Source organism: Dipodomys spectabilis, unplaced genomic scaffold (genome assembly GCF_019054845.1).
Source record: "Dipodomys spectabilis isolate Male_0828 unplaced genomic scaffold, ASM1905484v1 ptg000542l, whole genome shotgun sequence".
NCBI lineage: Eukaryota > Metazoa > Chordata > Mammalia > Rodentia > Heteromyidae > Dipodomys > Dipodomys spectabilis.
This window is the reverse complement of record NW_024871219.1, coordinates 306,789-333,609: the sequence shown is the minus strand read 5'-3', so window position 1 is coordinate 333,609 and position 26,821 is coordinate 306,789. Positions and strand designations below refer to the sequence as shown.

The window sequence follows — 26,821 nt, the reverse complement described above, 5'->3', positions numbered from 1 at the left end:
TTAGAAAAAAATTCTTAATATCCATAATTTTACCTGAAAGGTAAACTTCTTCCAACATCTAAAATTCTAGTATTAAAATATTACCAACTCATATTCCAGTAAAACAAAGAAAAATAATAACCAGATCACTGAAACCCAGTTAAATGATCTGCAACTCATTTGTAAGATAGATTTTATTATTATTCTTTATGATTTCTCAATCTGTCAATTATTTTTTTGGTCAGTCGTGGGGCTTGAACTCTGGGTGTGGGTGCTATCCCTGCGCTCTTCAGCTCAAGGCGAGCACTCTACCGCTTGAGCCACAGCGCCATTTCTGCTTTTCTAGTGGTTTTTTATTGGAGATAAGAGTCTTATGGACTTTCCTGCCCGGGCTGGCTTTGAACTGTGATCCTCAGATCTCAGCCTCCTGAGTAGTGAGGATTACAGGTGGGATCAGTGCCCAGCACTAAAATCTTATTAATTAAATGTTTTTACAGCAAAACAAAGGAATTCATCCTCATTCCAACATGGCTGGAATGCCATAATATTAAGAGAATCTTGCTTCAGTACTCAACTGCAAGTGTACATTAATGGAACAGGGTAAGAACAATTTCCACCAACAATATTTCTTGTAAAATATAGGAGACTATAAAGGCCAATGTAATGCCCATGAACCAACCAGAACCCTTAAATAGAATCTGCAGTAGCTTCTGCAATTGACAAGAATGTCATAAAGGAGAACTGGGAAATACGCTGCAATACTGTCTGTGTGACCATCATCCATCCTTCCTTCCTGCTTCCTTTATTTTTCTTTCCTTTCTCCTTCCTTCCTTTTATTCAGCATTATTTTGTCTATGCTTAAAGGGATGGGACAAATGAATGACATGGAATACTTGTCTTAAAGTTTTAACACGTTTTAAACACTAGCAAATAGCAGAACACATGAGGATGTAAGAGTATTTTAATCTTTACCATACATAGAGAATGGCTACTCTGAGCTACAAGTTGACTAGAAATGTAGTGCATGGTCCCACTGTGAAAAACAACTTTTCAGGCTGGGAAGGTGGCTCAGTGGTAGAGTGCTTGCCTTGCATGCATGAGCACCACATAAGCAGAAAAAGTTGGAAGTGGTGCTGTGGCTCAAGTGGCAGAGTGCTTGCCTTGAACTGAAGAGCTGAGGGACAGTGCTCAAGCCCAGAGTTCAAGCCCCATGACCGACAAAACAACAACAACAAAACAACTGGTCCTTTTAACAAGCTCCCCTGGATAGTTTTGTATGCCTAGTTAAACTATTCTTATTAATTATTCTCTTCCTCTTTTCTCTTTCATGTTCCTTATCTTCTTTCTCCCCACCACTCTCTATTTTTTTTTGGGGGGGTCCGGTCGTGGGGCCTGAACTCTGGGCCTGGGCGCTGTCCCTCAGCTCTTCAGCTCAAGGCTAGCACTCTACCACTTGAGCCACAGCGCCACTTCTGGCTTTTTTCTTTTTGCTTATGAGGCGCTGAGGAATCGAACCCAGGGCCTCAGGCATGCAAGGCAAGCGCTCTACCACTGAGCCACCTTCCCAGCCCGACCACTCTCTATTTTTTAGCCAACGCCTTACTAGGTAGTTCATTCAAGCTGGCTTCGAACTTGCTAGGTAGTCCAGGCTGAACTTGAATTTGTCCTTCTCCTCAGCATCTCAAAATCAAAACTTTTTCCAAAATAACAATGAGTCTTAGATTTTCAACTCAAGTTCCCAGTTCTCCAGTATGACATTCTTGTCAGCTACAGAAGCCACTGCAATTATTCCTTTCTCAATTCTCAGTTGCAAAACTCAGTGGTCTATTAAATGTCATGCCAGTAGTAGGAAATACAGAAAAAAGTGCCATAAAGCACTTCATTGAGCAAACGAAGCTTTACTTTTGGTCCTGCTAACATGTTAGTGTTAATCATAAAATGATTAAGTGACAATTGGCTACAGAGCATGGAAATACTTACTGCTAATGGAACTGTACTATCATTTCAAACATCTAAAATTCAGACTTTCCCTCTTCCTTATTAAAGACTTTCCAAACAAGAAAAAAAAATAATGTTCTCAACAGCTTGACAACTTCCACAGACTTTGCTTTTTATTTGGTGCTAGGAAGTGAACTAAGAGCTTTGTACATGTTAGGCAAGCACTTTACCACTGAACTAATATTTGCCTTCAGACTGTTTAATAAGTTATATAAAACAACATAGGGAAAAATAGGAAAATATTTTCAAGTACTTAAGTGTTGCGTTTCTATAACAGTTAAAAGTTTAATAATTACCAGTGTATATTCAATGTTGAACTACACTTGCATATATATATTTAGAATTTTTTTTTTTTTTTTTTGGTCGGTCATGGGGCTTGAACTCTGGGCCTGAGCTTTTCAGCTCAAGGTGAGCACTCTACCACTGGAGCCACAGCATCACTTCCCACACTTGCATATATATTCAGAACTTTTTCCCAAATAAATTATCTATATTCATTCCATAATCAAGAACTCACAGGGGTGACATTGATTGAGATGCTCTGTACCATCATCTGACTTACTGAATACCTCTTTGCACAACTACTTTAGAAAAAAAGAAACTTGGGCTGGGAAGGTGACTCAGTGGTAGAGCACTTGCCTCGCATGCCTGAGGCCCTGGGTTTGATTCCTCAGCACCACATAAGCAAAAAGAGAAAAGCTGGAAGTGGCGCTGTGGCTCAAGTGGTACAGTGCTAGCCTAGAGCTGAGGGACAGCGCCCAGGCCCAGAGTTCAAGCCCCACGACCGGAACTCCCCCCCCCCCCCCAAAAAAAAAAGAAAAAAGAAACTTATCAAGGCAATTTAATAGGAAACTGACTTGTTTTCCAATGGTCAACACAATCCTAATTGATCCCAAGGAATTAAATAACATTAAGAAAAATATTTTTTAAAAATTTACCTCACTTTCAAGAAAAAAAAGAACAAGCATCCGAATGAGGTTCCCATTTGGACTGTTCCTTCCTCTCCTCTTTGCTAATGCTTCTTCTGCTTGTGGATCATGCCTGCTAAACAGCCTGGAGACAAAGGAAGAAAAAATAAAGAGCATTACAATTTACATGGAGATGAATTTTAGTGTTTTCTTTCACCACCCAAACTACTTTAGTGTTGTTAAATAAAAAAAGACAATACAAGAGATGAGATTACCAATCTGGCTCAATGCATCTGGAACTGATGCCTATGTAAGTCAAAGGCTAGATCTAAAAAAATTTTCCTAGTATAACCATATAGAAAATGTAACCAGGGTGGTTCACAACTGTCATCCTAGCTACTCAGAGGCTGAGATCTCAGGATCATGGTTCAAAGCCAACTAGGGGCAGGAAAGTCCATGGGACTCATATCTCCAATTAACCACCAGAAAACCAGAAGTGGTGTTGAGGCTCAAAGTGGCAGAGTGCTAGCCTTGAGCAGAAAAACTCAGGGACAGCACCCAGGCTGAGTTCAATCCCCAAGACCAACCAAAAAGAAAAAAGAAAAAGAAAAGAAAAGAAAATATAGAAGAAAAATAATGATGAAAAAGTCAATGCTCAAATTTTTATGAAAATTATAAGCAATATTTGTATTTTTATTATATTTGTGTTATACCAAAGTTAGTCAGAACCATTATTCTCCTATTTACATGAGTTGCCCACAACACATCCAGGTTTACTTGTTTTGTGGTTGAGATGAGTTTTCATGAAATTTTTGCTGGAAATGGCCTCAAACTGTGATCCTCTTCTTCTCTTACCTCCAAGTAGCTAGGATTCAGCTGTGAGCTACCACTACACTCAGCTGAATTCTGCTTTCTTAAATATTGATTTTAGTAACATAATTATGACACTTAACCAAGTGTTAAAGCAGTAATTATAAAACTTCGTAGTTTTAATTTTCATTCATCTTACATTCTTTTATATTTAAAGCTGATTATCCTGAAAGTTACTGTTCTCAGTGTAGTGACAAGAATTTCACATTTATAAATACATCTAATGACAAAACTTCTAAATGTGGCTAAGAAAGGATTTGAAAATTTCAATCTTCAGCATAGATTTCTTCTAATACAACAAAGACTGCCAAAGGTCCCTCACTTTTAGGAACTATTCTGGGTAAAAGTGAAGTAAGCACTGGTACCAAGATAAAATCCGTTTTCCCAACCCCTCTGTACAGCAGTTTCCTCATGGAGCTCTTGCTCTGGAGCAGGCGTGGGAAACCTTTATGTCCTCTCCCTTTATCAGGCTGTAAAGGACTTGGGAAACCATTTGGTGCATGAGAGGGCATGTGTGCTTCTCATCATCAGCTGCTCATGGACCTTGCGCCCGTGTCAATAATGTTGTAAGGCACAGCTGTGAGTGGAGTTATAAATACCCAAACGGCTCCTGGCACAATAAAGGTTCCTCACCCCTGCTCTAGCAGACAGACAGAAATAATCCATAGAAATACACAGATATATATTCTCTAGTGGTATAACAGGGGTAAGGCAAATAGTATATTATGGCTTATATAAATAAAAGTTGAATAAAATAAGAAAAAAATATCAAATAGGAAATGACAACACAAGAGTTATTTGGGGGCTGGGAAGGTGGCTTAGTGGTAGGGTGTTTGCCTAGCATGCATGAAGCCCTGGGTTTGATTCCTCAGTACCACATACACAGAAAAAGCTGGAAGTGGCGCTGTGGCTTAAGTGGTAGAGTACGAGCCTTGAGCAAAAGTTCAGAGACAGCGCCCAGACCCTGAGTTTAAGCCCGAAGACTGGCAAAAAAAAAAAACCCAGGTGTTTGGCTGGAAGAGGCATCTGAGTGTGGCATTAAGGTTTATTGTGAATCTAGATCTATCTATCACAATGACTTCATAGGTTTACAGATATGTGCCAAATCGGACATGAATGTCCTTGATAACTAAAATGTACAGATAACTATAAAATATTTATGAAATTCATTTCAGTCATGGCTGCCCCTGTTTTGTGCTGGGTATTTTGCAGATGGGAGTCCTGTGGACGTTCTCGTATCATAATCCTCCTGATCTCAGCCTCCTGAGTAACTAGGATTGTACAGATACAATACAGACACAAATATGAGAAGTGCCTTATTCTATTCCATTCTATTCACATTGAGTAACTGACAAGTTCAATGTTATTTGGAACTTATGCAACAGGGACTAGAAATGTAGCTAGTGGTAGAGTGCTTGCTCAGCATGTGTGAATGGCCCTGATGTTCATGCCTGTAAACTCTGACTTTCTTCTTCTTGAACTTCATTACCAGAATAACTAGGACTTAGCTACCATTTAACAAAGATTCTTACCAGAGACTTCACCCGCTTTAAGTATTACAACTAAGTATAAGATCATTTGTTACTGCAACACTAAAACTCAGATGCGAGAATGCCAGACTGCTCATTATCAAAGTTAATCATCCATGTATCATAGCTGCCCAGTGCATGATTTACAACTGTGCTTCTGCGTAAAAGTCGAAGCCCATAATCACACAGAGTATCGTAATGGGCTAGAAGGTCCACCTGTCAATAACCAAGGCTACTATGTTAAATCTGTAATAATAAAAATAATAAAATGAAGGTAAAGATGCAATTAGAAATGTATTCACTGGCTGGGAATATGGCTTAAAGGTAGAGTGCTTTGTCTAGCATGCATGAGGCCCTGGTTTGATTCCTCAGTACCACATAAACAGAAAAGGCCAGAATATCACTGTGGCTCAAGTGGTAGAGTGCTAGCCTTTAGCAAAAGAAGAAGTTCAGGGCCAGTGCCCAGGCTCTGAGTTCAAGCCCAGGACTAGGGGGAAAAAAATGTATACACTGTAAGAATGAACTAATCTATCAATAAACTGTAGGACATATACACTCATCCATAATCAAAAATGTATTTCTTACAAGTGTTTATATTCATAAACTCTCATTAGTTCAATGTTCTGCTAAAAAGGACATGTAATTTAAATAAACCATAAATACATAAATTATCAGAATTAGTAGAGACTGCTGATTAGAATCCTCTTCATCCCAATGAAGAGAGAATAGGGAAAAGAATACAACATGAAAATTTGAGACTTTTTTTTTTTTTGTCAGTCATGGGCCTGAATGCTGTCCCTCAGCTCTTCAGCTCAAGGCTAGCACTCTACCACTTGAGCCACTGTGCCACTTCCAGTTTTCTGAGTAGTTTATTGGAGATAAGAGTTGCACGGACTTTCCTGCCTGGGCTGGCTTTGAACCACGATCCTCAGCTCTCAGCACTTCCCCTGCTCCTCCTCCCCCTCCCCCCCAAGTGGCTAGGAATACAGCCGTTGAGTCAATAGTACCCAGTTTGAGAGACCTTTTAAAGGTGCCACCACTTCACATAATTTAATTACTAATGTTGAAAGACAGATATTTCAAAGGGAAAAAACGACCAGGTGACATGAACAATTCTTAGGAAACTTTGATATCCATGCATGTTCCCATCTATAACCATCCTTTCAGATTTCAGGATGAGGAGTATGTCACAAGCATCTCAGGGATGTGATTCGTGAGGAATAGGCTAGAGGACAGTGACAAGCTCATGAGCCCGCTGGGAAACAGACACTTTCAGCACTGTGCTCAGACTCTGTGACTTCTTTCTATGAGTTCTAACATCAGTACACCAAAGTACAACATGTTTCAAAGACAGCTTACTTTTTGTGAAGGAACTCTCCAGCTGCCACAGCGACAGGGCGATGTGCCGAATACACCAAATGGTAAACGTTTTCACAGTCTTCGTTGGAAAGGGCTTCTTCACTGCCACTGGAAAAGTCAGAATCAAAACAAATGTTTACTTTTAGTTTTACCTTTGCTTAAATTTTGAAAGCACATCATCAAAGCTGATGAGCTTCTTTATCTTACTTTGAAAGTGTTTCCCTTTATGATGTTAGACACAAATAAAAAAATACAGATCAAACAAGAAAATAACATCTAAACAATTCTTCTACAAGCTAATATCCATAGACAATGATATTAATAAGTCAGATGAAATTCATATGAAGTAAATTAGGAAGGCTAGGGAAAAGGCATTTCATGTCAGAAGACTAACATAGTAACAGATACTATACTTACTGAAGTATCAGAGTAACCAATCGAATAGCTTCCACAGCAACATCATATTCTTTATCAAGTGTCATTGATACAATGCGATCCTGGAAAAGTTATAAATGAACCATGGCTATAAATAAGCCAGAGAAATGTATTCTGAGGTGTATATGCAACACTGGGGACAGTAAATGGAAAACTTCACTTTTGAAGCTGTATTATCATAGTGCTTATATAAAGGGGGGGTTGTATATTTGTAATTTAAAATCTTTCTCATTAACTAGGATCCCTTAAATAATATGAAAAATGTACCTTTAGTTGTCATGTGAATACACGAACACTTATATAATAGAAACTTTTTGTTGTTGCTGTGGTCCTGAGGTTGAACTCAGGGCCTGGGCACAATCCCTAAGTTTTTTCAGTTCGAGGATAGAGCTCTCTCACTTGAGCCACAGCTCCATTTCTGGCTGTTTTTTGGTAATTAATTAGAAATAAGTGTCACAGACTTCCCTGCCCAGGAAAACTTTGAATTGCAATCCTCAAATTTCAGCTTCCTGAGTGCTAGGATTAACAGGCATGAGCTACCAGCACCCAGCTTAATATAAACATAATATTAATATACTATAAATACCAAGAGAGCCTTCTTTCAAAGGCATTAACTAATAACACATGTCAAGCACTAGTAGTTCACTCCTGTAATCCTAGATCTGAGGATAGTGGTTCAAAGCCAGCCCAGGCAGCAAAGTCCGTAAGAGTCTTATCTCCAATAAATCACTTAGGAAAAGCCAGAAGCGGCTCTGTGGCTTACGTGGTAGGGCATTAGCCTTGAGCACAAAGAGACTCAGGGACAGTGTCCAGGCCCAGAGTTCAAGCCCCAGGACTGACAAATGAAAAAGAACGTATGTTGGGTACATCTGTTGTAAAGCAAAGATTCATGTATCTATTTCATGAGTTTACTTTAAAAAGAGGAACTGAACACTTGCTATCGTAATGTCATTTGCCACATTAGCTATACCTGGCATTTGCAAAGTAGAAAGCAAAATAAGTTCATCATTCTTGTTACTGACCTTGAATCGATTAGTAAATAGCTCCAATTTGGGGAATAACTCTCTGTTGGTATATAGGCTCTGGAGAGCTTTCAAACACTTCAGCCTGACTTCCCCTTGCTTCAAAAGTACAAACAAAGAAACAATTAATCCTATGACACAAGAATTAAAAAAAAAAAAAACCTTAGAAGTATATGAAGATTAAGATAAATTTCAGGTTGACCATTCATATTACTTCCTACTGAAATTCATTACAAGATGAGACTGAGTAATATGTAGCCTGTGTTGATATTACACTTAATAAAAAATGCACTACAAATGCTTACTTATGACTAAATCAGAACTTTTTCAAACTTTTATCAACTTTGACAGATTACCCATATTGTATTGAAGGTCTTAGAATTTTTCGTCTATAATTATAATCCAAGAAGGTTATGTTCCTTTTTACCTATATATAACTGGAATAATCCTATAGAAACAAAATTTTGTGTTTAAGGATCATCATTTATTAATATTTACTAGAGCTTTTCATATCTCTAGAAGAGCAGCTAGGAAAACAAAAAAATAAAAGCAAAATATTTAAAACAGAGACCTGGGGATGCTATTTGCTAGCAGAAAATCTTTTTTTTTTTTTTTTGGTTGGTCCTGGGGCCTGAACTCTGGGCCTGGGCGCTGTCCCTCAGCTCTTCAGCTCAAGGCTAGCGCTCTACCACTTGAGCCACAGCGCCACTTCCAGCTTTTTCTGCTTATATGGTGCTGAGGAATTGAACTCAGGGCTTCATGCATGCAAGGCAAGCACTCTACCACTGAGCCACCTTCCCAGCCCTCAGAAAACCTTCTAAATAATCATTAACTTGGAGTACAGGTTGTTGGTCATCAAAGTTCATTTAGGACCATCTATAAATTCAGAAAATTCTCCCAAAAAGAATTCAGAGTGAATGAAGTTTCTATGCCCCAGAAGTAGCAATGAAGCAGGGATACACATGACTGTTCATCACTCTTGTACGCTGACTTACATCCTTCAGGTATATGCCCCCAGGAACGGTATAGCAAGGCTAAGAAGTATTTGTGTTTTTGAGAAATCTCCACATGGATTTCCATCCTGGCTGCGCTAATTTACATGCCACTACCAGTGTACCAAAGTTTCCTGCTCCCCTTATTCCACTCAGCATTTGTTGCTTTCTTGATGGTTTAAGGAGGGCAAGCATTTCTTCATGTACTTACAGGCCATTTGTGCTTCTTTTGAGAAGTCTGATCAAATCATTTACCCAATTATTAATTAGACTGTTTGTTAGTGTTTAAAATTTTGGAGCTAGGTATACTTAAAAAAAAATATTTCGCCAGTTCTGGGGCTCAAACTCAGGGCCTGGGCGCTGTCCCTGAGCTGCTTTTTTGGTCAAGAATATCGCTCTACCACTTGAGGCACAGCTCCCCTCCCAGGTGGTTAGCATTCGTCAGATCTCCCAAATTGTGAGGAAAATATTTGGTGTGTTACTGTGGGTGGTGTATGGGGCTTTCGGTCCTGCTAGAATGCACACAGGAGCTGCTGGAGACACAAAGATGCTGTCAATTTTACTTTAGAGGCTTGTCTCACCTTTGGAGGAGTAGAGTACTCAGAACATGGGGGCCTTAAAACAATTAATTATAGATAGAAAGTCTCAAGGACTTTCCTGCCTGGGCTGGCTTCAAACCGCGATCCTAAGACATCAGCCTCCTGGAGTAGCTAGGAATAAGGCGAGCACCAGTGCCTGGCTAGCTACACTCTCTCTAGGGGTGGGGAAAGTCTTGTCTGTGGGCCTTACAAGGCCCACACAATCATGTGGTACAGAATCATGGGACAGAAATGGATGCTTCTTATATTGTCTGTCCATAGCCATCTGCATTAATAATTTTGTGCTTTTTTTTGGGGGGGGGGGGTTTCAGTCCTGGGGTTTGAACTCAGGGCCTGAGCACTGTCCCTCAGCTTCTTTTGCTCTAACACTCTCTTCTGGCCTTTTCTGTGTATGTGGTGCTGAGGAATTGAACCGAGGGCTTCATGCATGCTAGGCGAGCACTCCACTGCTAATCCACCTTCCCAGCCCCTGCATTAACAATTTTGTATGGCCAGTGAATGTTTTGTAAGGTTCCATGGCAGAAAAAAGGTTCCTTATCCTTCAATAGACCAGGGGAGTCTTGAGTTCAAAACCCTCTTGCCTCAGCTGCAGTGTTAGAATGACAGTTACAGATCACAATGCTTATCTCTAGGATAACAATATATAACAATATGACAATAATTCGTATTCTCAAGTGTACTGTAACAAAGTGAAAACCAAATTCAGATGGGCTGTCCAGCAGGTGTATTAGTATGTGAAAGAGGTAAAGGGAATATAGGAAAGGAAAAGTCTTGAAAAAGAGCAGTAGGGGGCTGGGAAGGTGGCTCAGTGGTAGAGAGCTTGCCTTGCATGCCTGAGGCCCTGGGTTCGATTCCTCAGCACCACATAAGCGAAAAGAAAAAAGCCGGAAGTGGCGCTGTGGCTCAAGTGGTAGAGTGCTAGCCTTGAGCTGAAGAGCTGAGGGACAGTGCCCAGGCCCAGAGTTCAGGCCCCACGACCGGACCCAAAAAAAAAAAAAAAGAAAAAGAGCAGTAATGAACTCGAAAGATACATGATATGAATGAACACTAAGACAAAAAGTGGGCTATCAGAACGTAGATTCTCTCTAGCTACCATGAGAAGTCTGAAGTAGGAAACTGAGCATATTCAAGAGAGTACACAAAAGAATTCGGTGCCATGCCCTGGTGGCTCAAAGCTGCTACTACTCAGGAGGCTGATATCTGAGGATCACAGTTCAAAGCCAGGCTGGGTAGGAAAGTCCATAAGACTCTATCTCCAATTAAATACCAGAAAACCAGAAGTGGCCCTGTGGCTCAAAGCGGTAGAGTGTTAGCCTTGAGCAAAAGAACTCAGGAATAGTAGCGAGGCCCCAAGTTCAAGCCTCACAGTTGATAGAAAAAAATAGATAAAAATAAAAAAAAAAAAAAATCTGTATACAAGGTGCTATAGTTTGGATATAGTTTTCCCTGCTAGAAACTCAAGTTAAGTATTGGTTCCTACTGTGATGGTTGTTCAGAGATGGGGGATAGACCTTGAAGAGGCTTTTAGGCCATGATAGGTCTTCTCTCATGAGTGGATGGATGTTTATCTTACAGGAATTCAGTAACTATTGTAAAAGTTCATCCTCCTTTACATCTCCTGAATACACTCAGCTAAACCACCAGAAAGCCCTAGCCAGAAGCTGAGCAGATGCTGTTGGACTTCCCCAAATATAAACCCAAGTAAACTCTTTATGACCTCCCTACCCTCAGGTATTCTGTTTAGCAGCAGAAAACGAGTTAAGATACTAGGTAAAAGTTAAAGCAATAGGGAAGTATAAGCAAACTGCACCAAATACAGAAAGACATCATGAGCATAAGTCCACAAGGATTAAGCTATGTAGCCTGAAAAGCAGAGGCTACTACTGTTATATTAAAGCAGGCACAGCCCGTGTCACCCCCCAGGGGTAGATCTACAAACAGTGGGTACAGAACTTATGATGTCTACTTTGTTAGACTTTGACTTGCTACCTGAAAAAGTTGGTCTTTTATAGGAAGGCAGATTAGTTACGAATCTGGACACAAGCCATAACCTGTAGGTGCAGTGAACAGAGGAATAAAGCTAGAGTAGGAAATGACTCCAGTTGTGAAAGGGGGAAAAGGGGAGGGGGAAGATGGGTAAAAGTTATTCCATTAAGTACAGCATTCATATGATTTTGACACTGTATGAGGGAAATATCCTCCCCTTCATCTAGATGCTGTATCTCTAGAGAAACAGTTTAAGGCTGATGATTCAAATCTTACTTCATGAACTCTTGGCTTTGATCCCTCAGCACTTACCTCTAACACAAAGACAAGAGAGACAGACAGACAGACAGACACGCACGCATGCAGCACGCGTTGGGATTTGAATTCAAGGTTTTCTGCTTGCTACATAGAGGCTCTACCACTTACCACTTAGGCCATGTCATCAGTCTATAAATAAAGAAATCTTAGAATGTCAGGTCACTTTTATAAACTTCCCACTGATATATTTTTATTTTTTTCATTAAAAATCTAAACCAATCAATATATCATTCTTAAGCTTGGTTATTCTGACAATTACTTTTTCAGGACTCAATGTAAGATTTCTTTTAAATCAGAGCCTTTTCTAAGATATTAGAAACAAAGTTTTAGGAAGTGGCGCTGTGGCTCAAGCGGTAGAGTGCTCGCCTTGAGCTGAAGAGCTCAGGAACAGCGCCCCACAACCGACCAAAAAAAAAAAAGAAAAAGAAACAGAGTTTTAGGACATATATTCTGTGCTTCAACAAACCTATTTAACTCTCATAAAACAGTGTACTGTGATGTAATTCTAAGGAATGAAAAAAGAAATCTTATTTAAGCTAGGCTCACTGGTAAACGCTAAACGCTGGTAATCCCAGCACTTAGAAGGCAGAGGCAAGGGGGCTGGAAAGGTGGCTCAGTGGTAGAGGGCTTGCCTTGCATTCATGAGGACCTGGGTTTGATTCCTCAACAGAACATAGCAGAAAAAAACAGAAGTGGCGCTGTGGCTCGAGTGGTAGAGCATTCACCTTGAGCTGAAGAGCTGAGGGAGAGCGCCCAGGCCCAGATTCAGGCCCCACAACCGATTAAAAAAAAAAGAAGAAGAAGGCATAGGCAGAAGGATGAATATCTGAAGCCAGTCTGGGTTATATAACAAGACTTTGTCTCAAACAAAATAGCACAAACAAAAACAACTAAAAAAATAAATTTACTTTGTATATATTAAGTAAAACGAAAAAAATATCCTTATATTCAAAATAAGAAAAAAAATAGATAATCAATTACCTTCTGGGGATACTACATGTAGTTTTAAGAACATTGCATTTAAATAAAACAAGAGCCATGCATAGGCCAACATCTCTAGTTTCATTATGATCACCAAACAAATAACTACTCAGTTGTATCCTCTTAAATTTCAGACTGTTAATACTACAGCAATTTTGCTTTGCAGTACTCTGGTAAGCATGTCTCTCATCACAGCCTGGAAGGCAGTAACTTACCCTGTCGTGCAGAGTCCAGCCAACATACTTCAGGTAGCTGTCATTTAGGAAGGCGTCACTATACATTTTCATCCACACTCCAATCTCTTCAATACAAATGGCTCTGATCTCAGCAATTGCATCACTAAAAAGGGAAAGAGGGGGAAAACCCTCTGATTTATATTCAAAGCTGGAATGTACGTATCTTCATTTTCAAACAGAAATTTAAAAAATATTTCCTTTTCATTTTTCTGAGAAAGAGTCTTGCTATGTATCTTAGGCTGGGCTTGAACCTGTGAACATTCAGCTGCAGTACCCATGAGGCTTGGCCTCTAAGTATTGCTTCTACTCTTATATTTCCTTCAAAGGTTTCCACTCTGAAGTTTCTGGTTTGTTTTGTTTCTATAGTTTCTGTAAAATAAGAACTACCAAGATCACACTATGTAATGCCTTTTTGCCTGATGCTTTAGTTTCACTGGGTCTGGCAATGGCATTTGGAGCTTTCTGAGAGTCTCATAGGTTATTATTGGGCCAACAAACATATTGAATCTTTGGAGAAAACCAGAGATTACCACATCCAACTATAGAATAATGTAGAACTCATGAATTTTGTCTCTATAAAAGTTCTGTAAGCTACTACATATCTAATAAATTAAAGAGAAAATTTTATGTTAACACAAACTAGTTATACATCTATGGGGCACAATTATACAGAAATACTATTATTTAAAAATATTCAATAGTTTCAGGGTGCTGGTGGCTCACATCTGTAATTCCAGCTATTCAGGAGCCGGGATCTGAGGATCATGGTTAGAAGCCAATCCAGGCAGGAAAGTGTGAGACTCGTATTTCCAATTAACCACCAGAAAACCAAGGGGAATTAGTGCTGTAGCTCAAAGAGGTAGAGCATTAGCTTTGAACAAAAAAGAACAGGGACAGAGCCCAGGCCCTGAGTTCAAGCCCCACCACTGACCAAAAAATAAAAATATTCGATCAATTACAAAATCTAAAACTTTAAATTCATTTATTGAGAATTAAGCTATATATGTATAGCTACTCTGTACATGTATAGATTAACGCCTAGCAGTTGATACAAGCCACAGGCCCTTCGTCTTTAATTAAGTATTTTTTTAAAGCCAAGGAATGGAGAATAATGATCCAGTCACTTAGAAGAGGAATTGTCTTTGTGCCTATGTAGCAGTGCAGGGGCAAAACAATTCTCGATGTCAGGATTCTAGCTTGCTGTCTAGATGGCCCTTCATCTCCTTGTAGGTATCCAATGTAATACTCTTAGGATGGTTTTCCTACTCCTCAGTTCATTTATGAATTGTAAACAAATGCAGCTGCTAACACTTTTATCTCACCTAACCCAGGCTGTTATGCCTAGCTTGAAAAGAAGGATTACGAAAGATAGGGTGAATCTTAAATTATTTTTGAAATTAATCTTCAAGACTTCTGATTTAACAAGTATATCTAAAATATTAAAATATTTCAAAATTCTCTAAATTATACAAGGCAATCTGCCACTTCTTACTATTAAGGGATTTCTTCCTTGTCTTTCTCTCTTGACAAAGTAAGTGTGAGAACTCATATTTCATTCCTTGTTTTAATAAATCTCCATTCTAGGCTCATGTCATTGCCTAAGGATAAAAATGGAGGAAATGCTCTTCCCAAACAATAGTGCAGATTACAATCTTCAGTTTCACTGACACTTAAGCATAAAATGTATCGTATTAATAAGGTCAAATGTGATGTTTCAATATACGTATGCAATACATAATATTTAAATTGGGTTAAATATGTTTATTTCCTCAAATATTTATCATTTCTTTATGACGAAACATTTTATAAACTTTTTTCTAACTTTCTGAATGGACAGAAGAATGTTCCTGGCCCAAAGAAATTATGACATAGTAACTGATGCTTTAACACTACCAAGTTTAGGGGGGGGACAAAAGGAGAGGGACAAAAACATCCTAATACTAATTTTAGTACTATTAAGAATCCTTATCAGCCGGGCGCTGGTGGCTCACGCCTGTAATCCTAGCTACTCAGGAGGCTGAGATCTGAGGATCACGGTTCAAAGCCAGCCCGGGCAGGAGAGACCATGAGACTCCTATCTCCAATAAACCACCAGAAAACCGGAAGTGGCGCTGTAGCTCAAGTGGTAGAGCGCTCGCCTTGAGCTGAAGAGCTGAAGGACAGCGCCCAGGCCCAGAGTTCAAGCCCCACGACCGACAAAAAAAAAAAAAAAAAAAAAAGAATCCTTATCAATCTGATGACAAACTGTCTCGTCTGCTCCATAAATTCGGCTCCACCGTGGCAGCATGGACATGGTCATCCTCATGCTTAAAATCATCTCCATTGTATTCCGGTCACCCACACCAGATTGTTCTTCTGGCTTCCAGTAAAGTTTTAGCTTCTCCATGATTTTTCTACTACTAAACATTGCTTTTTTGCTCTCAAGGAACTAACAGATTTAAATGGATGTGTTTCCACATATTCTCTGATAAACAGCATGTTTTCATACAAAGGTATTTTCTGATACGTGACTGGTTTTTTTAATTCATTTACATTTCCCAACTGCCTCATCCCATTTAAAATGGGCTGTCAGCTCACACTTGTAATCGTTACTCAAGAGGCTGAGATCTTCGGATCATGGTTTGAAGCCAGCCTGAGCAGGAAAAGTCTGTGAGACTCTTATCTCTAAATCACAGAAGAAAGTGGAAGTGGCGCTGTGGCTTAAGTGTACAGTGCTAGCCTTGAGCAAAAGGAGTTGAGGGACAGTGCCCAGGCCCAGAGTTCAAACCTCAGGACTGACAAAAAAAAAAAAAAAAGAGCCGGGCGCCGGTGGCTCACACCTGTCATCCTAGCTACTCAGGAGGCTGAGATCTGAGGATCGTGGTTCAAAGCCAGCCCCGACAAGAAAGTCCATGAAACTCTTATCTCCAATAAGCCATCAGAAAACTGGAAGTGGCGCTGAAGCTCAAGTGGTAGAGTGCTAGCCTTGAGCTGAAGAGCTGAGGGACAGTGCTCAGGCCCAGAGTTTAAGCCCCACGACTGACAAAGAAGAAAAGAAAAGAGAAGATGGAAGGAAGGAAGGAAGGAAGGAAGGAAGGAAGGAGAGTAATGTCTAGAAAAAGCATTTTAAAACTCCCCAAATAAAGATAAACAATGAGGTGGGGGGGGGGGGGGGAGCCATTAAGTCAAGAAGAAAGGTATTAAAGACATTCATAAGACAGATTAATTTTGCATACCATTTTAGTACAAGGGCCTTGAAATGAACACTGAAAACAGAAATGGGAAATTTGGATTACATTCTTTAACAATCACTTTTTTTTTTTTTTTTGCTTATAGAAAAGGGAAATTTAACTCTGGTGAATTTTAATTCCATGTTTTTTATTGCCTGGATGGAGGCAAGAATGTGATGCTCCTAACAAAGGATACAATATAAATTAAATGACTGCCAACATAAATGCGGAGAAACACGCTTGATAATATGTGGGTAGGTACTGGCCCTGTTATTGCTCATGCACCAGGAATCTCACTAGAGCTCTGGAGTAAGAAGTAATTACAGATGCCAAAAATCTGAACTGCAGCACTTTAAGATGAATTCACATTTCAACCAATTCTGTTGGCAAGATTTGGCTGGAAACAAAATAGATTTTCCAAGAGTCTATCTACAGAGAACATTTTTTTTTTGAGGGAAATAAAACAGACAAAGGAGAAAATGAACAACTCAAGGAATCACTGAACATCATACTGTGTTCTTTATTAGTCCACAAATAAGAATCTGAGAGCTCAGAGATTGCTTACAGAAAGATGATTAACGTGCACTGAGGAGGGCATTTCAGGGAACACAGCATGTAAAATGACGGAGGGTAGGGAGTAGTTAAAGCAGTGCTCTCGGAGAAACTGATAAAAGGAGTAAAATTCTGTCTTAGTAAAAAGGGACCAAAGGAGGTGAGAGTGACAGAAAGGGAAGAATTACTGAGTACTGGAAAAATAGTTTTTAAAGATGATGAGTATATTCATGATGGTGGTTTAAATACACACACACACACTCACAATCAAATTATCTGACTGGCCCTCATAAATACTGCAGTGCAGGTATACTTACGTTCTTTCTGCCAAATATACGTCAATAATGCATTAATGGATTAGAAGAATAGTTTGTGTAAGAAAGAAGACAAAGAACTCCAATAATCTCTATTCAATGTTCTTGACATGTTTCAAAACATCTTTTCATACTCTGAATTAAAATGTTCTTTTAAAATATCAAAATTATTTGTGTATATACATTACCATAGACAAAATTTATTTCCCTGCTTTAACAATCTCCTTAACTTATTAACTGTACTCTCAAAAGTAACTAAAAACTAGGCTTGTGTTAGCTAAGTGTATTTACTTATAATTTACACAACTTATATAAATACATATATACACACATGATTATTTATTTATTTATTTACTTATTTTTGGTGCTGGTCCTGGGACTTGAACGCAGGGGCCTGGGCACTGTCCCTGAGCTTCTTATGTTCAAGACTAGTGCTCTATCACTTGAGCCACAGCTCCACTTCTGGCTTTTTTGGTAGTGAACTGGAAATAAAGAGTCTCATGGACTTTCCTGTCTAGACTGGATTCATACGACGATCCTCAGATCTTAGTTTCCTAAGTAGCTAAGATTACAGTTGTGAGCCACAATTGCCTTTCTAAATGTTCCTTTTAAAATTTATCACATTAAAAAAAATTTCCTGACAAGAGACACACTAAACCATTTGCAATGGAACACGAGGAAAAATTGTTCAACAGTTAGTGCTCTCAGGATCCCAGGTGAAAACAAACAAGTGACCACACTGCTGTGTGCCATCTTTCGTTACAGACTTACTTGCAGGGCCAACCTTCACTACCCTTTCTTTATTATCAAAATATTTTAATTTTTTTTTTTTTGGGGGGGGTCTGGTCGTGGGGCCTGAACTCTGGGCCTGGGTGCTGTCCCTCAGCTCCTCAGCTCAAGGCTAGCACTCTACCACTTGAGCCACAGCACCACTTCCGGCTTTTTTTTTTTTTTGCTTATGTGGTGCTGAGGAATCAAACCGAGGGCCTCAGGCATGCAAGGCAAACGCTCTACCATTGAGCCACCTTCCCAGCCCCTATCAAAATATTTAAATGGTATCAGTTGATCATGGAACAAGACAGGGCCACAGGACAAAAAGAAAGACATTTAATATTTTCAAGTGTGAAAGTTTTATCTAAGGTCACAATAATTTAATGACTTCATTAATTCATACTGAATCACTAGAAATTCAAGTGTATAGATTAGACTAAAAAAAAAAGTATTTTTTTTAAAGTTACAGAACTTGTAAATAATTAAAAAAAAATCCTTACCGGTATCTATGAACAAATATACCCTTAAAAATAGAGTTCATCATATTTTCAATTTCATCCTGATTCTCTTGTAGCTGAAACGAAAGAAACCAATAAAAATATTAATGGGAATACTATTTTATTTGTAATGAACAGTTAGTTTTAAACTCCCAACCCTTCTCATTCTGGTGAGTATCCTTTCTTTTGCTCATTGTGCAATGATGTTTGAGATTATATTTCATTATTTCTACAGCTATACCCCAGTGGTTTGAGAAATTTTTATTCTCTGCTACCAATTACTTTCTAGACACGAACTACACAGTGATTAAGAAGGAAGAATTTTGTAGCTGAGTTTGGTCAGGCTTTCATCTTCAAAGTATCATCCACTTTTGGGAATATGTCTGAATTCTAGACAGCTCTCTGAACCAGGAGCTCAGGGTATGATTTCTGTCTTTGATGATTAAGGGACATATCTTTGATTGGATGTTTTGTCACTGTACAAGCAACTTCCTCCTGTACCTAAAGGATGTAAACATTATGCTGCATTTAAGTAACCTATAATTAAAAGTAGTCAACTTCCCAAAGTGCAAGCGTAAGAGACAACAGAGTGGACTCTGGTCACTAGTGGTAGAACGCAGCAAAAACATAAAATACTATTATGGAGATGAAAATTCAGGCAATGTTGCTGATAGTTAGAACTGAGTTTATAGCCATAAAATCACTGAGACGAAATGACCTTCAATGCTTGATTTCTTTTTCTAATTTTTCCTGTGATTCCTGTGTAATAATATTCAGTGATACATTTTCTTTCACTATCACCTTGTAGGTTTCAGGTGGTAACTGAACTGGAGGTACCTTGTGTGACATTCTGGCAAAGGTGGGAAGTGGAATTTAAAGGTGGCTGATGAATCCATAGGAGGAATTTTCAAGTCAGCCCAGAATTCAGACTGTTGCCTGATTATTGCTGGCTTCTTTTCCCTAGCTTTTGCAGTGAGAGTCAGGACTGGAAAGTAGAGCTGAAAGATGTGAAACGCTTGCAGTCTGGCCATATGTTCCTGCCAGCATGCTCTTCAGCATCACCCCTGAGCCCAAGCAATGCATACAGCAGAGCTTGGACTAAAACTCTGAAACCAATGTATTAAGAGAAAGTAACTGTGCCTTTAGTTGCCTGTCTCAGGCTTTTGTCACAAAGATGAAAATTCTGACTAGCACACCTCCACAGAGTGAGACAATACATTTCTTTCCTTGAAGCCAACTCCACGTGGCCCTTGGATACAATAGTCTTATCGAACTAACATAATATAGCTAATGATTTAATGTAAGTTTTTTGGATACATGTATGCAGTCGCTCTGCAATGAGATACTCTTTTTTCAACTAAAAGGTAAAATAATACGACAAAGTAAAATATTTTTCCACAATTAGATCAATAAAAATGTTTCCTATTGGATCAGAGGCTTGGCTCAAGCAGAATGCCTGCCAGGCAAATGCAAATTCTAAATTCAGAAACTAGTACAGCTCATCCCTGGCCAAAAATTAACAATGTCTCCTACGAAAGGACTCAGTTTAAATTCACTCTTTTTTTTTTTTTTTTTGGGTTGGTCGTAGGGCTTGAACTCTGGGCCTGGGCGCTGTCCCTCAGCTCTTCAGCTCAAGGCCAGTGCTCTACCATTTGAGCCACAGCACCACTTCCAGTTTTCTAGTGGTTCATTGGAGATAGAGAGTCTCATGGACTTTCCTGCCCAGGCTGGCTTGGAACCACGATCCTCAGTAGCTAGGATTATAGGTGTGAGCCACCGACGCCCAGCTTAAATGCACTTTGAACACACACATGAAAATTTTGTTGTAAAACTGCAAACAAGACCTCAGTGTGTAGCTTGGTGGTAAATGTATGAGACTTTCAGTTGGATTTGTAGCATAAAAGGAAAAAGGGGCTGAGATAGATGAAATAATCTAATTTAAAATATGTTAAGAAAATTTAAAACATTTTTAACAGGGAAAACAAAGTGTATTTCTTACACATTTACAAATTGGAAGTCCATCAGTTACTTACCTCTTTGCGTTTCTGAAGTAGTAATTCCAACCTTTCATTGGCTCTCTTCCCAATCATTTTATTTCTCTCAGCCTCGTACTGTCTCTGGGTATTATCCTGATGAATACTGAGGTTTAAGGCAACGTTCACCAGAGCAGTCATGAGCTTCATGGCTACAAAATAAAGGGATACCTTAACATTTATCTCTGAAACAAATCATTGTCTGTGAGATCATAAATTCACAAAGCAAATGGATGAAGGGGGGGGACTATTTCTTTTATAATGCAGGGATAATTTTAAAGTTTTAAATGACAATATATAAATGTATCCTCTTACTCTCCACTTTCCCACTTAAAAACAGCCTCATCTTAAGTACTATTAGGAAAGATTTTTAAGTAGCATCTTCAACAATGCCTTTCTTCACTCCTCAAAAACACTCTTTAGTGAGGGCAGACTCGCCAAGCCTCATCTACCTGGCCACCAAATCTGTGTCCACAAATGCTCCCAAATGCATTTACTGAGAAGAATCACAGGTGCCCTATTTACAGTCAATTCTTTATCTTTGCCCTCAAAAGACAGTCCTCTCACTTGAATGAACTGTAAATTTCTAATTCCTGTAAAGTACACTGGCCCTAAAATTCATTATGTTCATCAAAATATATTCTGTGAATTTCCAAGACTTATTTATTTATATATTCTCTAGCAGGCATTCACATATTTTAAATGTTCATGCGTAAATTCTATTTTCCCTTTAAAAATTTTTATTATAAAGATTATATACAAAGCTATTACAGTTATGTAAATCAGGTAAGGAGTACATTTCTTTCTTTCTTTCTTTTTCTGGTAGTGGGGCTTGAACTCAGTGCCTGGACATAGTCCCTGAGCTCTTTCACTCAGGGCTAATGTTCTGCCACTTTGAGCCACAGCACCACTTTCATGGGTAAATTTATTTTTGGACAATGCCACTCCTTCTCTCACTTTTTCCTTCTCTTATTTTTCTGTTTACATCATTTAAACAAAAAGAATGTACAAGCCTCAAACTTTTTTTCATATTTATTTTCATTATTGAGATAGAGTATGGGGAATATTGGTAAAGAAATAAAAAGGTTTTATGCTGGTAAATAATTACCCCTTTCCAGGCTTATTCATATAAAAATATCAATGTTCAATTATGACAAAATACTGTTCATCTGATCTAGGTGCTGGTGGCTCACATCTGTCATCCTAGCTACTCAAGAGGCTGAAATCTGAGATCTGATCAAAGCCAGTTCCAAAAAGAAAAGTGTGAGGTTTTTATCGCCAATTAACCACCAGAAAACCAGAAATGGCGCTGTGGCTCAAAGTGGTACAGCACTAGCCTTGAATGAAAACGCTCAGAGACAGTGCCCAGGCCCCAAGGACATGCCCAACAAAGAACAAAACCCCACGAAATACTGTTCAGTGCTTCTGAAAAACTGACTAAGCTAACTGCAAGCATGTATATAGACAAAAACATGCATTTTTCACTATTTCCCTTTAATTATACACTTTACTATTTCCCTTTAATTATCTATATAAGGCACACAGTGATTTGTTTACCTACCTACCCACCCCCACACACATACACATTGGTATTCTGAAGCCCCACCTACATTTTGGCCAGCTCCATTTTAACAGTGATTTCTGTGACCCTTAAAATAATATATGACAATATATAATCCTGAAAAAAATGTATTTAAATTAGTAAACATATAGAAATACATTTAATAGAAAAGTTTTCCTTGGAATACAGTAACCAAAAGTTACATTCAGAAATAGTGTTTTAAAATATAACAATACATGTTTTGTCAGTATTTGAATATTTGATTACATAATAATTTGTAGAAGAAAGGAGACTAGCTCCCAAACTGCCCTAGGGAGGGCAGCAGTATATCAGAGCTTGTTTGCATACACAGAGTGATACCTAGTACTGTGTAGTTCAGTCTAAACTCAATCTCAAAAGCAAAATGACTTGAAAGATAGCGTTGGAAAACATTATAATTAACATCAGTAGTGGCTGGAATTCACCACTGGAAGATAAGCCAGATGGCTTTTTCTGAATCTAGTGAAGGCTGCTTTCAGCCACATGTCCTGTTGTATCTCAAATGCCAACTGTCCTTATGGAACAAGCCTCTTTTCCCAGTCAGGATACATGATCAATATACTAAAACTAATACAAATGTAAAATGCTCTATAAATTTCCAGGAATTTTTCAGCTAAAACCTTGCTCTCTAGGTATTATGGATCAACTTTCATTTTAGGTGAGAAATGGGAATTATGTTTTGAGTCCACTGAAAGGGACTGACTTCTGTACAGAGTACTTATAAAATTTGACTTGACTAATTCAGCCTTTATATGTGACATGGCTTCTGAAGTGTTTTCCTTCTGTCCAGGTGAATACTTGGACGTTTACATTTCATCTGTCAGCTACATCTTGACATCAGACATCGATGATGTCTGAGTACAACGCCGCTCAGAATGCAGTTTGCAAATAGGTGTTGATAACAAGAAGTTTTCTGTAAGTTCATTACCATAAAAAGTTGAAAGCAACTCCTTGCTGAAGACAGGTCATATATAAAGTGTCTTCAAGGGAAGTCACAAGTTGGGTAGTACACAGGGATGAGAATTTGGTGGCTAAGAGCCAGGGATAGAAAAGAGGTATTTCACCACGTAATGACTCACATAATGAATATGAAGTCATGTTACTATTGTCACCTATGTCAAACTCCTTTCTTCTTTTCTTTGTGGCAGTCTTAGGGCTTGAACTCAGGGCCTGAGGGCTGTTCCTGAGCCTTTTTGCTCAAGACTAGTGCTCTACAACTTGAGCCACAGTTCCACTTTCTCATTTTCTTTTCATAAAATTATAAAACCACAGACCTGGATTTTACTTCCTTGGTAAAGACCATGTGAAAAGAAAAAAAAAGGAAAGATCTGAAGATTTGTCAAGATAATTCAATATTTACAATTTGGCTATAATCCACCAGGACTTGTTTCCAGAAAGAAGCAAAGATAAAGTTCCAAGAAAGAAGAAGCAGCTATGTCTTTCAAGAAAGAGAACGATGAAAATGGAAGCTGCCAACTAATTTAGGCCATAAGCCTGCTGCATGCACATCAGAAGCAGGGAGGTAAGAGACAATTGAGGAGCTTCAAGGAGAGTTAGAAGGAAGAGAGGGGAGACAATATAAACAAACCTTTTGAGATTTCTGTTTGAAGAGAAAGACAGTGGTGTGATCACAGCTTGTGGAGCATGAGGAATCAAAGGAAGGCTGCTACTTCATCTCAGAAGTGATGAGTTAGCTACGATATCATAACCAGTTATTTTAATCAAACAGCAATCCAGGCATTACAGTCAAGGTCTGTTTTTTTTTGTTTTTTTGTTTTTTGTTTTTGGTCCGGTCGTGGGGCCTGAACTCTGGACCTGGGCGCTGTCCCTCAGCTCTTCAGCTCAAGGCTAGCACTCTACCTCTTGAGCCATAGCGCCACTTCCGGCTTTTTTCTTTTTGCTTATGTGATGCTGAGGAATCGAACCCAGGGCCTCAGGCATGCAAGGCAAGCGCTCTACCACTGAGCCACCTTCCCAGCCCCTGTTTTGTTTTTTAATAATGCCATTCTTGGGGCTTGAACTCGGGGCCTGGGTACTGTCCTTGAGATTATTTTTCTAAAGGCTAGCACTCTACTACTTGAGCCAGAGTGCTTTTCCTGAGTAATTTATTGGAGATAAGAGTATCACAGACTTTTCTAGCCAGGCAGGCTTCAAACTGCAATTCTCAGATCTCAGTCTCCTGAGTAGCTAGGATGGCAGGACTGAGCCACAGGCACCAGGCACTTTTCAAAGTATTCTAAACATATGATTAACATATAAAATCAGACGACTTGGGGCTGGAGGCGTGGCTCAAGTGGTACGGTGCAAAAGTATCTGGTACCACCAGTCTTGAACCAAAAACAAAACAAAACAAAAGACAGCTGACTTGAAGAAAGGGAAGGCTGTTCCTCCAGCAACGTGCGTAGAACTCACCCACGAAGGATTAAGGGGAAAGCACATTTTTCAGAGGAAAAAAATCTGAAGACTGCAGAATAAAATATTAGAACTTTCTCATTTGGGAATGTCATGCAGACGTTAGAGTCAAAGCTGCAAAAACTCCTGCCTGAGTTTCTAGCTTGCTGGCTTGCCTTTCAGATTAAGTTTGCCACATTTTACAGTTGTGTTAATTCAAGTTGCTAAAATAAGAGGAGAGGCCAAAGAAGGAGTGGGAAAGAGAGAGGAGGAAAGGGAGGTTTGTTTTTAAGCGTTTCTCTAATGGTCCTGTTTCTCTGGAAACCTACACAGACAAAAGGGTTTATAAAAGAGGAGGGCTTTCACAATAAATCAGTATAATAGTAAGTATTACATAATGAAAGGGGGAAAACGAAGGTGAGAAGCAGTATCTGAATATCTGAAGAGCAGTTGTGAAGTAGGTGTATGTAGAGGGAGTGAATTTACAGCTGAGTACCAGGACCAGCCACAGGGGGAGCCATAGTAAGAGAAACAACAGAGCATATGGTATAGTTGCAGATACAAAGGTTTAATCATTGAAGGCTCTCTTCTGTCAATTGCCATTAGAAAAAGACAAATGATCTAAACATGAAGGAGAAAGTATAGGAGATGTTTGGGATAAATATTCAGGAAGATGCAAAGCATTCTCCAGCTACTAGTAAGGCAGGTACTCTCAGGTGGAGGTTGAGTATGTGGAGATAACAAGGTTTTTCCGGGACTATAATAGAAAAGGTAGGGAAGGTTAGGAAGTAAGTGACCACAGAATGAAAGGACATACAGTGTGTGAAGGACATTAAATACGTAGTACAAACTCATTTAGTGTCTGAATAGGAGAAAAATCACTGAAAAAAGTTACCGGCCAATGGGATGTCTGAAAATAGGATTCTAAACATTGATCCTTTTAATCAATATCTGACTATTTCTATTTATGTTTCTCTAAACATAAGCTGAGACATAAGAGAAACTGCATTTATACTTAGTGATGCTTTATTTTTGAAATGCTAATTGCATACTAAAAACCTTTTTCTGAAATGGAAGATTATGTTGCTCAGAACAGCCTCAAGCTCTTTGGCTCAAGTAATTCTCCTAACTTCACCTCTTCAATACCAGTGGCTACCGGCGCTGATCCCATGCCTGACACAAGAAATCCAGGTTTTGTAATGGGACAAATTAGATTTTCTTAAAAAGCTTTTTGACAAATGAGATTTTAAGAGAAGGAAGATTCTCAGTTTGGTTGCACAAAGTCTACATAAATAGTAAACTTCCAATGTCAAATGATAAAAATTTAAATAATCTCTCTTAAAATCCCAAACAAAACAACAAGGAGAAAACAATTTTCATCTGTAATGAATTCATGAGATACCTTCAAGGCCAAACCCCAAATATATGATACATGAATTAAGGCCAATAGGAGGATGAGCACAGGGCATTTAAATCCAGCCACGGGGAGGACCAACAGGACAAACTATCTAAAAGGCCACTTTCTTCTATAGGACACAGAAACACAGGGGTGGGAGGAGAACACAACAAACTAAAACTAAGTTCAACAGAACATGGGCAAAGACAGTCTGAAATCTTAGTCTGTTCGATAACCAAGTAAATTCCAAATCCTTAGTAAATCCAGGCAATCCTGGCATTTCCTTCATCAGTCATGTGAAAGATCAGACAATAAATAGACAGGATGAGGACCAGCCCTGCCTTTCCCACCCTGGCAGTTTGCTGCTGGTTTTTCAGTATCTTACTCTCAAGGCCAAGAGTCAAGAACTATCATTGAAGAATGTTTGTAATATGAAAGACAGGGATCAAAGCAGAGAATCAGAAGAACTTCTAACAGTTAGCTATGGGATTAGGGAAAACTTTCAAAGAAACAGTTAACACACAAATAAACAAGGAAAAAAATAAGGTAGAATATTTTTAATACATAGAATATGGAAAAATGTCCTGGGAAAGTTAATAAAGAACTCTTAGAAACAAAATAATAGTCAAAATTCAGTGCAATAAAAATTTAAAGAATGTAAGGAAATTAAAAAGAAAGAAAACAGACCAAAAAGAAGAAATTTAGAATTAAACAGATTAACATCTAACCAACAAGAATTTAAGAAGGTATCTCCAGCAAAACCAATGGGGGAGGGGGTGTGCTGGGGGGAGGGGGGCGCGGAGAGACAGCACATACAGCAAAATTTCATTTTACTATGAAATTTCA

At 38.9% G+C, this 26,821-nt stretch overlaps 1 protein-coding gene across 3 annotated transcripts in view; it reads right to left on the bottom strand.

Moving 5' to 3' along the window:
• The window catches only part of Stag1 (stromal antigen 1), a 187,890-nt gene that overhangs the window by 48,184 nt on the left and 112,885 nt on the right, over window positions 1-26,821 (bottom strand). For all 3 annotated transcript variants that reach the window (XM_042670355.1, XM_042670356.1, XM_042670357.1), the window contains 7 exons: window positions 20,589-20,740; window positions 18,559-18,632; window positions 13,192-13,315; window positions 8,101-8,199; window positions 7,061-7,140; window positions 6,644-6,751; window positions 2,916-3,030 (listed from right to left, as the gene is read on the bottom strand). In XM_042670355.1, the coding sequence (XP_042526289.1) occupies window positions 2,916-3,030; window positions 6,644-6,751; window positions 7,061-7,140; window positions 8,101-8,199; window positions 13,192-13,315; window positions 18,559-18,632; window positions 20,589-20,740 (752 nt within the window). The remainder of the gene's footprint in view (window positions 1-2,915; window positions 3,031-6,643; window positions 6,752-7,060; window positions 7,141-8,100; window positions 8,200-13,191; window positions 13,316-18,558; window positions 18,633-20,588; window positions 20,741-26,821) is intronic.